The 12,772-nt window shown below is 45.4% G+C and overlaps 1 protein-coding gene across 1 annotated transcript in view; it reads right to left on the minus strand.

Annotated features, from left to right (window-relative positions):
• COTL1 (coactosin like F-actin binding protein 1) overlaps nucleotides 1-12,772 on the minus strand; it is a 34,452-nt gene that overhangs the window by 6,674 nt on the left and 15,006 nt on the right. Inside the window, exon 4 of the mRNA XM_084644205.1 lies at nucleotides 11,543-11,700. Coding sequence (XP_084500331.1) covers nucleotides 11,543-11,700 — 158 coding nt within the window. The remainder of the gene's footprint in view (nucleotides 1-11,542; nucleotides 11,701-12,772) is intronic.

Raw genomic sequence — 12,772 nt, forward strand, 5'->3', positions numbered from 1 at the left:
GGTTCTTTCCTGCTTTATGCATCATCATCAGGAACCATGAGCCAAATGATGTGTATTATACAGTAGGGGCAGTTATGTTGCTTCTGAGGCATTACCTATGAACCACAGCTGGGACAGAATTAGTGCTAAAGGATGTAGAATACCACAAGTTATTTCAGCTCTTTGTCAGTTGTCAATGACTGAAAAGAATTTAACAGAATGGGATAGGAGAAGGGTAGAGAAGGTGAGAGAAGAAAAAGATTAACCAGAGTGGAGTAAAACCCAAAGCATAATGCAACCAAGACAGTAAGTGGAGCTGGTCAAAATGTTCTCAGTTTCAACTGACCCTTTTTTGCCCAAATTTCAGCAAAAACCGGGAGGAAAAGGGACATGATAAAACAAAGAATAATTGTATTTCCTTTTAGACCTGCTCTAAAAAAAACTACACCAAGCTAAGCAGAAAAATAAAGGAGACCCCATCTGCAGCAGTTAGAGGGACACATGATGTTTCTCCATTAAACAGCTGCCCAAAAGATACAAGGGAAATGTTTTGTTGTAATCGGACAGAGTTTGAGCAGATGCACAAGACACAACATGCAGGGTTAGAATGAGTTCCCATGAGTTATCAGGGTAGGATATAACTTGCCGAGGCAGGTTTACACCCTCAATTTATTCTGTGCTTCTTAGCTATTGCTATCCTATTAAATGGCTGAGATGCCTCCTGTGTTGGCTCGTTTACCCTAGAAGTGCGATCTGGGTCACTGCCATACTGAAGTCTTTACTTTGTACCTTTCTGTTTGCAGACACTGTCTGGGGTGTGCACGGTTCTTTGTGCTGACTTCCTGTTCACTTCCAGGTGCAAGTCTAGTTGCTGGGGAACATCTTTAAAGGCCTGAATAGACTGGCACACAGGTGACAGAGAGGAAGTGTGGTTCAGTGATTTGGGTGATTGCCTGGGAATCTGGAGACCTGAGTTCAACTTCCTGCTATTAAAGATGTCCTGTGTGACCTTGTACATGCCATTTAGGGCAAGGTTGAGTCAGGCACCTAAATACCTTTAAAAATCTGGCCCTTAATCCCTCTGTAAAATAGGAACACCACCTTCCCCACAAGGGTGAGGGGAGAAGAGAATAAATACATTAGATTGTGAGATGCTCACACATTACAACAATGGGGCCATACAAGTATCTCAGATATAGCTGACACCACCTCCTGCCCTATCTTCCTTCATGCCAATGAAGAGCTGTCAGTTCCTGGGATTAGACCAACAGCAGGACTTCCCCAGTTGAGGGCTCTCCCCCTCTGGAATTCACCATCCTGACTGTAGAGAGGATACAGGATGGTCCTTCTTGGTATAGCCTAGGAGTGATCTTTGCTTGGCTTAAGGCAGCTCATTGTGGATGAGACTTACTTGTTGTTTCAAATAATTTGGCAATAAGTAAACTGACTCCTATGGTGAACGGTGCTTGGTTATAGCAGCCCTGCTTCAGTGCAGAGTGGCCTAGAGTAATTCGGTATGTGTTTCAAGAGACTAAGAGGGTGTAGTGGGAAGAAGAGAAGGGGGCTACGAGAAACAGGAAGGAAAGTCCTCTCTCTCTGTACATGCCCAGTTTTCGAATTCCTTTCAAATAAATATCAGAATAGATATAGCTGATGCAGGCACAAAGCAGAACTGACTCTTGGATCCTGGGGCTGTTCGCAAACCTCTTGATTTGCCTCCACACACAAAGTTTTTTTTTTAGACACAACATCAGCAGAGCCTTTAGAGTGAATTGCAGCTTTTGTATTCACTCCAGAGCCACCAGTGACCCTACAGACAAGGAAAACAATGTGGCTGTTATGTCCGTGGACAGCAGGACTCGGCAATAACCGGAGCATCTTTGCTTTGCCTCTTGAATCATTTTACACAATACACAAAATAAAGTGTACACAGTGTACCACAATATGGGAATGCATTGTACGCTCTGCTCTGCCTTTTGAGTGCTTAGCAGAGGGGAAAGCAATAGAGACCAAGGCCCAGATCCTGCAAGCTGATCCATGCAGGCAGGCCCTTCTGCCTGCCTGGAGCCCCACTGACCTCCTCAGGACTCTACATGGAGGCAAGGGTCCACCCATCTGGTCAGATTGCAGGACTGGGGCCTGTATCTCCCACTTAGGCGCAAGGGATTTATGTGACATTTCTGACCTTCTCTCCTCTATTAAACATCTGTATGGAAGAAACTTTGCAAAGGATTCTCCCTCTCATATGGCCCCTGAATGCTCTAATACAGGGGCCATAAAAGCTCCTTAGCCAACCAAGGCAGAATTTGCTTGGTGCAGGTATTGTGTAAGATTAGGTTGCCTTGCACAGGCCCCCTTATAAATCCTGGCATAAAGGGCAGAAGGAAAGTTGTATCACATACAGCAGTGGTTCCTAAACTTGTTCCGTCACTTGTGTGGGGAAAGCCCCTGCCAGGCCGGGCCGGTTTGTTTACCTGGCGCGTCCGCAGGTTCAGCCGATCGTGGCTCCCAGTGGCCGCGGTTCACTGCTCCAGGCCAACGGGAGCTGCTGAAAGTGGCGCGGGCCGAGGGACATATTGGCCACCGCTTCCAGCAGCTCCCATTGGCCTGGAGCAGCGAACCGCGGCCACTGGGAGCCACGATCGGCCGAACCTGCAGACGCGGCAGGTAAACAAACCGGCCCGGCCCGCCAGGGGCTTTCCCTGAACAAGCGGCAGAACAAGTCTGGGAACCACTGGCATACAGCTACGCGGACAGTACTGCTGCAAAGCAGCTGGGGAGAAGTTATAGCAGCTCCTAGCGGCTTTAAAATTATGCCAGGTGGCTTGCAGTGGGCCCCACAGCAGCTCAGAATCCTTCTTAGAAGCACAGTACAGAATTCCACCCCTGACGTCTACTGGAGGCAGCTGCTGGTTTATGTCCAGTTCAGATGCAATCTAGAAGAGACATGTTCTGGGTGACCTCAGGCAAGTTATATACTCTCTCTGTGCCTCAAGTCCCTATCTGTACAAAGGGGATCGAATACTTCCTTCCTCTCACCCTTTGTCTTGTCTGTTTAGTTTGCCAGCAGCTTGGGGTAAAGACCATCTCTCACCATGTCTGTGTGCGGTGCCCTGCATAACGGAGCCTTGATCTTGAATGGGGTTTCTAGGCACTAGAATAATATAGAGGTGAGTTATTGCATTGTAGCCAGTGCCACACCCACAAAAGGCACTGGCCCTACCATACAGGTGAAACCATTTCAAATGCAACATTTGCCAACCTTGGCATCCACCCATTCTGACTGTAGGGAGAAGTCAGTACCATCCTCTAGGAAATGTGGACCCCACCAATGGCAACTGTAGCTGATCTGATCTCTAACTTCTTACAAAAGGTCTTAGATAGGAAAAGTTGTGTCAAAGACTGGATTACTGAATATTGTTTATTCTGGGTTGAGAACATTAGACCCTGAACTATCCTTATTAGACCAGGACTATGAGGTGGAGGAATTTCATCTCCATTTGTTATAGCTATTATGTTAAAACACCAGCAGAGAAAAAAGGATTAAAAATTGTCGTGTTAAGACAGAAGCAGAACTATTGTTTGAGTTAACAGACTATCCTCCCAGTCTCACTGAGTCTGCATGGTGACAGGCGGCCTCAGCCCCTATAAAAAAAGGGTAATTTGTCTTGCCGTTTTCAGTGGCGTTGAAATAAGGTTTCAGCCTGGTAATATTGAATGGGTTGATCTGCTAAGCCTGCAGCTCCTCTCTCAGGATACTTAGTTCTATGAATCATGGTAAATTACAGTCAGCAGCTTTTCTTCACTTACCACATAAGTGCGTTTTCATCACCCCGCACCTCCACCTTTGCAGAAGATATGGTCTGATCTAAAGACAGCTTCATTTGAAATTTAGAGAGAGTGGCCTCAGATCTTGTTTTCAGTATTTTAGCCACTTCAGTTCCCCAACAGTAGAAGCAATGAAGAGATGATGAATTATTCATACCCAGGAGGGCAGTGAACATTTAGGCCCAGATCCTCTGGGGTTGCAGCCCAGGAGGACACAGCACAAGGAAGTGTGTGAGTAAAAAAAAAAAAAAAAAAAAAAGTGTCCTTAAGGCACCTTTGTACTGCCCCAGTTCTGGGCCAGCTCTGGCCACACAACGTAAGTGAAAGCTGCCTGAAGGTTACCTTCACTTGTGTCAGCTGTCAACAGCTCCAGGTAGGCAACAGAGCAACTAAGGGATCAGTGGATCCTCTTATCCAGCAACATCCTCTATGCCACCCCTGGGCAATAGATATGGAGCAACAGTGGCTCTATGCCAGCGGTTGATCACCCTATGTGATCTTCCAGCAGTCAGTATAGCACAGATGAAGACCTTGAGTGGAAGTGACCCGGTAGTGGCCATTCCACCAGCTTGTCAGGATGCTCTGCACAGTTGGTGCAGTGCAGAGTAGCCTCAGTGCAAATGAGAAGCCAGGCTTCTTCCCCCCCCGCACTTCAAGTTTGTCTTCAAACTCCGGCAATTTCCTCATCCAAAGGAATTCTGTAAAAATCGAGCAGTTTTTCACCCAAATTTACTTTAGACAGACAACAGATCATATGACCTTCTGGGCAGGAATGCTGGAGGAAACTGAATAGTCAAGGTTTCCAGAAGGTAAATGCTGAACTAGCAAATGTGAGCATTCGTACCAGGCACCCGATTTCAAAAAGAGAGTTACACGCATCCAACCAGGGCCTGGGAATCCCTTTATTTATACAGAGCCATGGAAGAGCTTGGTGTTTACAGAACAAAGATTTCCTACTCTGAGGAGCTTAAAACCCTAATTTAAGATGAGAATGACACAGATGAAGGAAGAGAAAAAAGGAGTTTCCCTGCCGCAAGGAGAACTAAGACTTTTCTTTAAATGAATCTCTACAATCTGCAGAAAGGGAGTAGGCCACAGAGAAAAATGCTGGTACTACCAGCCACCTGCTCTCTTTGACACCCCTTTTGCAAACAAGAGCAGATAGGCAAGAGAAGGCAAGTAGCACATCAGAGAGAGGCTGGACCTGATCCTTCACGGCCCTGCATCTCATGGAGTCCTCTAGAGCAGCTCAAAGGCGAGTGCAGAGTGGGTGTAAAATCAGCATGGTAGCATAGGACAGCCTGGCTTCCAAAGGTGTGGGGCAAGGCACTGTTAGGACCGCAGTGCGCAGGGTGGTCATTAGGCATCAGCAGAGTTGTCCCCTTTAAAACCCAAATGGAGCCTTTTTTTTTTTTTAAAAAAGGTAAAGACAGCCCTCCTGTGCTAACGCCATGTATGCCAAGTTTCATCGTGCAGGAATCGGAGGGAAGACTTGTGGCCCTCAGAGGTTCATAATGGTAACACGAGCAGCCTTAGCTACCCCAGCGTACGCTGTACCTTTCCACATCTCCTGGGTGCTCCCGAGCAAGGCAGGTCAAAACAATAGCTACAGAAATGGAGACAGCCAAGAGGCTGGATGTGTATTTTAAGCACCAAGAGATGGAACTCAATTATAAAAGCAGGTAAAAATCTAGGAGAGGGCTTGGCTTTTTAAGCGACACAAAAAGCTTAAAGTGTACCACTAGTATATAATTTTAAGTGAACAAGTGGGGCCTACTCAACCAGACTGCCAAACCTGCAGCCACAGATCTACCCAGCCTGGGTCTGCTTTATCATTGGGACCTTTGCATCGAAAAAGCACCAAACGTCCTGCGTTCGATCTTTGCTATTATAAATGGTGGCCTAGAATAGGATTTGAACTGCAATGAATCTCTGAAACTCGGGATGAGCCCCTTCAGCCAGGGGACTATGTAATCCACACTAGTCCAGTGTAAATCTTTGTCCCCCCTCTCGTGGTTGGACTATGTACACAGGTTTGAGGCTGTTACTGCTGCTAATTGAATGGACTTGGTCTGCCAGCTTAAGCGCTAGAGATTTATGCTTTTAGAGTCAGAAGTCCCCACGAATTACCCAGCCAAGGGCGTTGTTACATTCCCACACCACAAGGTATGCAGCATGAGATGGAGTATACTGACAGAGCTCCATCAAGTTCATTTGAATTCCAAGAAGCTATATTGCAGGAAGTCTCCATCCACTAGCCTCTTAATATCACCTTAAAAGGCGCCCATTCTGGGTGTGTGTCTGCATGCCATCCACCCCTACTCCAAACCCATCCTCAGCTGACATTGCAGAGGGTTTGGGGCACGTCACACACCTGAATGGTGGCCTTCCAGCTGTGGTAGAGGGATAGGGGTGGAAATTGAATAGCCTGACAAGGGACCCACCCAAGGTTTACTTGAACTCCTCCAGTATAAATAAGCACAGAGTGTCTGGACTTTTTGCCATAGTTTAAGATAAGGGAATTCAGCTCCACTGAAGTCAATGCAACTGCACTGATTTACACCAGCTGAGGATCTGGCCCAGTAATTTTACAATTCTTGAAGTATCACCTCGAGCTGGGTTCCATGAGCTTTCAGGATCTCGGCAGAGGTACAGCGCCTACTGGCATTTGTTCAGCTTTTGAACAGTGCTCAGCCCGCTTGTAAATGCGTCTACAGTGCATCATAGAACCATAGGGTTAGGAGGGACCGCAAGGGTCATCTAGTCTAAGCCCCTGCCAAGATGCAGGATGTGTTGTGTCTAAAGTATCCAAGACAGATGGCAATCCAGCCTCCTCTTGAAAACCTCCCAAGAAGTCTGTTCCATTGTCCTCCTGTTCTTACAGTTAGGGAGTTTTTCCAGAGATTGAAATCTGCTATGCTGTAGTTTGAACCCATTGCCTCTTGTCCTGCCCTCTGTGGCAAAAGAGAACAACTTTTCTCCATCTTTTTTATGGCGGCATTTCAAGTATTTGAAGACCTCTATCATGTCCCCTCAATCTCCTCTTTTCCAAACTAAACATATCCAGTTCCTTCAGCTTTTGCTCATATGGCTTACATTCCATCCCTTGGATCATCTTTGTCGCTCACCTCTGGATCCTTTCCAGTTTCTCTACATCCTTTCTATATATTGGTTACCAAAATTGGACATAGTACTCCAGCTGAGGGCTAACCAGCACTGAGTAGAGCAGTACTATATCACCTCTCATGACTTGCATGCTATGCCTCTGTTAATCATAGGATTAGAAGGTACGGCCAGGGTCATCTAGTCTAACCCCCCTGCTACCTATCAGAGATTACCCAAGCAGGACTCCTTCTCATTGGAACTTGGGTCTTAAAGAGAGAAAGGTGGACTGTCACAAATATTATACCACAGCAAATGCCCTTAACGTTTTACTCCAGGGTCCACGGACTGTTTGAAACCCAGAGACTTGTTCTTATCATTTAAAGCTCAAAGCTGTTATCTGCCATACAAAAAACACCTTGTGCCATACTGCTAATTCTGAAGGCATCCCTATGTTAAGTATGGGTAGAATACACAACTCAGTGAACATAAGGGCTGGGCTGCAAGAGAGGCCACAAAATAGTGAGAAGCTCACAGCTGGGTTTTTTTAAATGTTATTTCTCTTTCTAGAGCTCCTGTTACCCCACCCAATGAACCAAAACTGTGTAAAACCTGTGCTTTCTTGGCAAAAAAACCCAAAATAAATAGATTAATATTTCTGCTTGCATTCCACTAGAGCTTAAGTCAATCGGGTTGACACTGGATTTGCACCAATGAAACTAGCAGCAAAGTGTGGCCCCTTGTTCGCAAGATATTTAGTTCCATATTTCTTAGAGCTTTGTATTGCATGCTGGAAGTTTGTCCATTCATTGTCCCAACAGTTGAAAATAAGCATCAGTATGTTGTGTTTAAAAAACAAAACAAAAAATCTTGCCGCGTTAATGCCCTTTTTGCCCGTCTTTCTCTGGCTATAATCACAGATATTGAAAGAGGGAGGAGGGGAAAAATGTGTCCACATCTACAGGTAGCTGAACCATTCAATGGAAATCAGCCACATTTATCTAGAAACAAAAAAGGTAGTTTGCAAAACAACTATAAAACTGAGTTATTTCATAGGCTAGGATGTAGCTTAGCACTGAGAAGTGGGTGCATGGGATTCTTTGTGTCTCAGTACTTAGGGTATGTGTACACTGAACTGTAAACCTGGGTGTGTGGGATCCGGGCTTGTGGATTTGGTGTGTACAAGCCAGTGCTTGAGCATCCACACTACACTGTAAATCTGGGCTTACAATTGCTGGACCTGGGTCTCACAGCCATGCTAATATGTCCATGCTGCACTATGCAGACTTTTTGCCTTGGGTCTGCAGATCAAGCTGTGTCCACACTGCAAAATGACAGAGGTTGGACCCAAGTCTCAGTGGGACTTGGGCTCAGACCCACCAGATGGGTGGGTCCTGGGACCTGGGTCCTGAGTGCCTGGTGATCTGAGCCAGCTAGATTCATGTGTGGACAGAAGTGGGGGGTTGGGTTCAAACCTGAGTCTGAGACCAGGTTTACACTGCAATGTAGACATGCCTTTAGTGGTCCTCATTGCCATCGTACTGGACTACTTGAGGGGAATGGAGATCAGGGACAAAAGCAAGGCTCTGCAGCATTAGAGCTGGGAACAGACTATCGGTTTATAGAGTTAAGCCTGACTGGTGTGAAGGGCTTTGGAATATGCTTGCTTGGAAACTAACCCCAATAAACATCGCTTTGTCTGCACTTCGGATTTCTGGTCTTTTGCTGCTTGCTGTCTGCGTGACAAAAACCATGGAAGTGGGAGGGTGAAGGGGAAGCCCTCTAACAACTTGATTATCCACCTGGGGGCTACCATGCATTATGCCTCTGTCTTGCATCCTTTGGTCCTGCAGTTGGCTACTTCTCCAGGTCACTGTGGATTCTGTGGGGTTTATCTCAAAGTTAAGCCTATGTATACATGCCTGTTTGGCATTATGCATCAATTCAATGGAACATACCCACACGCCCCCCATGATATGGGTTACATTCTTTGGCATTCAGTTATGACTTCCACGGGGGGGGGGGGGGGGGAAGGGAAGAAGAGCACAAAACTACAGTTCAAATTGCCTTAAGTGACCCCTTGAAATAGTTTGCTTAATGGAGGTAATTTTCTAAAGAAGGTGGATGAGAATTGTCAATATATTTGGAGATACTTCGGGGATGATCTCAAAAGAGATGGATTTGCCTAATAACGTTGGTTTATAGCACAAATTTCCATAGTGTTAATATTTCAGGTTCGGAGCTTTTACTGGGTATATATTGATTAACTAGAAGCTTAAGGCTTTATGTCAAAGCCAAGAGTGGTTAACATGCCAATAGCCTATCAAATCAAATAAGCTATTAAACAAGCAACCACTCAAGTTTCAAATGACATGTAACAGGAAGTTACAGATTGTTGTATGGGTCAGTTGTCAGCATTATATAATTTCTGCTTCAACTACAATTATACAGTTTCAGCTACTGCATATTAATAAAGCTTTGCTTCATCACTACCATGTATAGTGGTAAATCTTCCGTTTCAGCATGAGTCCTTAAGTGTAGTTTCCATGTTGGGAGGTGTGGCACAAATGGGTATTTCCTAGGAAGGAGTTTGAATGTCACATTTTTGAATTATTTTAGGCTAAAATCATTAAAACAAACATTAAACTGTACATTTAAGGGACCTTCATTTTCATCCTGCACACTCCCCTCTCAAAGAGATTTCTTAATGTAGACAAATACTAAAGAGGAGGAGGAAAAACTGTTTTTGTTAACCTCCGAGGATAGGACAATAAGCAATGGGCTTAAATTACAGCAAGGGCAGTTTAGATTGGACATTAGGAAAAATTATAATGTGGACAACTGACCCATACAATAGTCCATAACTTCCTGTTATATGTCATTTGAAACTTGAGTGGTTGCCTGTTTAATAGCCTATTAAATCAAATAGGCTATTGAGTGTTAACCACTCTTGGCTTTGAAGTAAAGCCTTGATCTTCTAGCTAAAAAACTTCCTAACTGTCAGGGTAGTTAAGCCCTGGAACAAATTGCTTAGGGAAGTTGTGGAATCTCAGCCATTGGAGGTTTTTAAGAACAGGTTGGACAAACACCTGTCAGGAATGGTCTAGTTATTACTTAGTTCTGCCCTGAGTGCAGAGGACTGGACTAGATGACCTGTTGAGGTCCCTTCCAATCTCCTCTATGATTTTCAATATTCAGCCTGTTCTGACAGCTCAACGAGAAAGGATATTCTCAGGCACCAGAAAGAAGCAGTACATTTAGGGAACTTGTTTATCAAATGGGTCCCACCATAAACGTTTCTTCAGAGGAAGCATATGCTGAACTGTAAATCTAGTCAGTCATAGTTGTGCTGCTGGTGGCTAGTATAACCTTGCTTACAACAGCATAAGAACATTTTGGTGGTCCCTTCTTGCCTTAAACTCTAAGACTGTTTTAACACCTAGTTCTGACAGTGCTTTCAGCAATAGATTTCAAAGCCCTTTACTAAGGGGGTCAGTATCATTATTCCCATTTTACAGATGGGGAAACTGAGGCATGGAGCAGGGACATGAGTTGCCCAAGGTTACTCTGCAGGCAACTGGAAGAGCCAGGAATAGAACCCCAGTCTCCTAACTCCTAAACTAGTGTCCTCTACGCTTCTATTTTAGAAGAGAGGATTGGATATTTTATTCACAGAAAACTGCATTGTGGAATGCTAACAGCTGAAGTTCCCCTCCTCCTCAATTTAAGTCTACTAAGGTCCATTGAACTTGAATTTTGTGGGAACACAATGCTGCATCAGAATGCCCTACGCATGCTCTAAATAGTTAAATTACACTTTGTGCTTGGACAGACAAATTCCACTGGGGAAACTTTCCAAGATGTGTGCTTAGTACACACATCTCCATGTTCCTGTTACACCCAATCCCAAACAGGAAACTATTCAAATCTAGTTAACTATTAAAAGTGGTTAGTTAATTAATACCGACTGCAAGCCCAGCCTTGCAGTCTATTGTCTCTGCACAGTGGGATAACCTGGAGCCTTCTGACGGTCTAAAATAAAAACCACCGATAAGCGTGGTAGTGTATTTCCTTATCACCTTTATCCAATATAACTACCAGCGCACTGCGATACATGCCTCAATATTAAGGGCTTGTCTACACTGGCAATTTACAGCGCTGCAACTTTCAGAGATGTGTAAAAACAAGCTTCCCGTGCAGACTGCGCACCAGTGCTGGGGGCTACGCCCTGCGTGGAAGCGGCTTTTTAAGGGCGCTCTCCCAGCGCCGCGACCACACAAGGCATGTTAAAGCGCGGCCACGGCTGTGCTTTGGCCTTGCCAGTGTAGGCTAACCCTAAGCGGTTCTTATATCAGGCAGAGAAGGAACAGGGGCTAAGAGATATTTACCCAGGCGAGGACCGGATTGTGTACTTTTCTTGCTCTCCGTACAGCCACAAGCTTTGGTGGCAGCTGACAGTCCAAAAGGCGCTCATTTTAACGCAGCGCGCGAAGGGCAGATTGGGTCTTGGTGACAGGAAGGAGGGTGAAAAGTTAAAGCTTTAGAAACAGAAGAGTTTTCTAAGGATGAGCCAGTTTCCCTCCCCCACCCCATGCTCTCAAAGGCTAGAAGCAGGGCAGAAAGGTGGTGTTACCTGCACTACTTCTTTGACCAGAGTCTTGTCAGTCCCAGTTTTGGCTCTCTGCAGGCCGCTAACGCTCTCCCCGATCCACGTGATGAGGGCAAACTTGACTCGCTTGCTCATGGCATCCCCAGTGGTAAATCGGACAAATCCAAACAACCTGATATCATCTTTGAAAACAAAGAAACAAAAAAAAAAAAAAAAAAGGAGAAATCATTATCATTAGACGGGAGACCAAAATATTACCTCACTAAAGAATGTCTTGGTAATTCAGATCAGGGGACCACCTGGCGATGCTCAGAATCGACTAACACTTATACAAATGTAAACGCTGTTAGAATAGAGGATCTTCCCATATTGGATCTACCTTTTGCTATTGCACTCTCACGGCCTAGGAGTTCCCTGGCTGGCACAGCTGTACCATGCCAGCTGCTATGTTGTTAAGTTTGGAAGTGAGGAACACACTCACAGTTGGCCAGGTCTTTCAGGTCTACGCAGCTGACCTGGATGATGCATTTAGTCTTCAGCATGCAGGAAAGGGAAGACATTGATCACTGGCCCCTATGCCACAAGCTGCTCTGGGAAGGTAGGAATCCACCTGTGCAAGGCACTTTGCAGGAGAGGAGACCTAAGACCAGATGCACCCCCAAGCCTGATTGGATAAGCAATGACAAAGACTAGTCAAGACCACAAGTTATGTAACAGAACTGCACAGCAACCAAAAGAACCATACCATATAGACCAAGAAAACAGCTCACTGATCAAAAACCAAGACCAGTAGTTGCTGTGGGCTAGACGCATCGGTTTCCCAGCCCACAAAATAAGACAGTTAGGCAGCCTTCAGTCAGTTGTGATCTCTTCTTCCCAGGGGGGACTTATAAAGAGTCCAAACAGAACAACAACACACACGGCCGAAACAAGACAAAAATGGCAACTACAACCACCAGCCTCCACACACAGACCTGTGGACAGGGCTCCAACTCGCACAGAGATGTTCCCAGGCAACCCTTCATATTTCCCCTGCTCCCATTAATGGGTCAGGGTTAATTGGTGGCTGCATTAATCCTTTAAGGTCTGGGTTAGCGATTACCCTTGTGCCCTATCACAGTACCTCATTTTGAAAAGCATGTGCTGGATACCTTTAGACCACCAGTGCTCTCGACTGAGAGCTCTCAAACTCTTTATTACTCTTCCCTACTGTCCCTGAGACTCCTGCAGATCCACATAACAAATTAGGCTAAT

This window comes from Lepidochelys olivacea (genome assembly GCF_965140295.1).
Source record: "Lepidochelys olivacea isolate rLepOli2 genome assembly, chromosome: 12".
NCBI classification, from domain to species: Eukaryota; Metazoa; Chordata; order Testudines; family Cheloniidae; genus Lepidochelys; species Lepidochelys olivacea.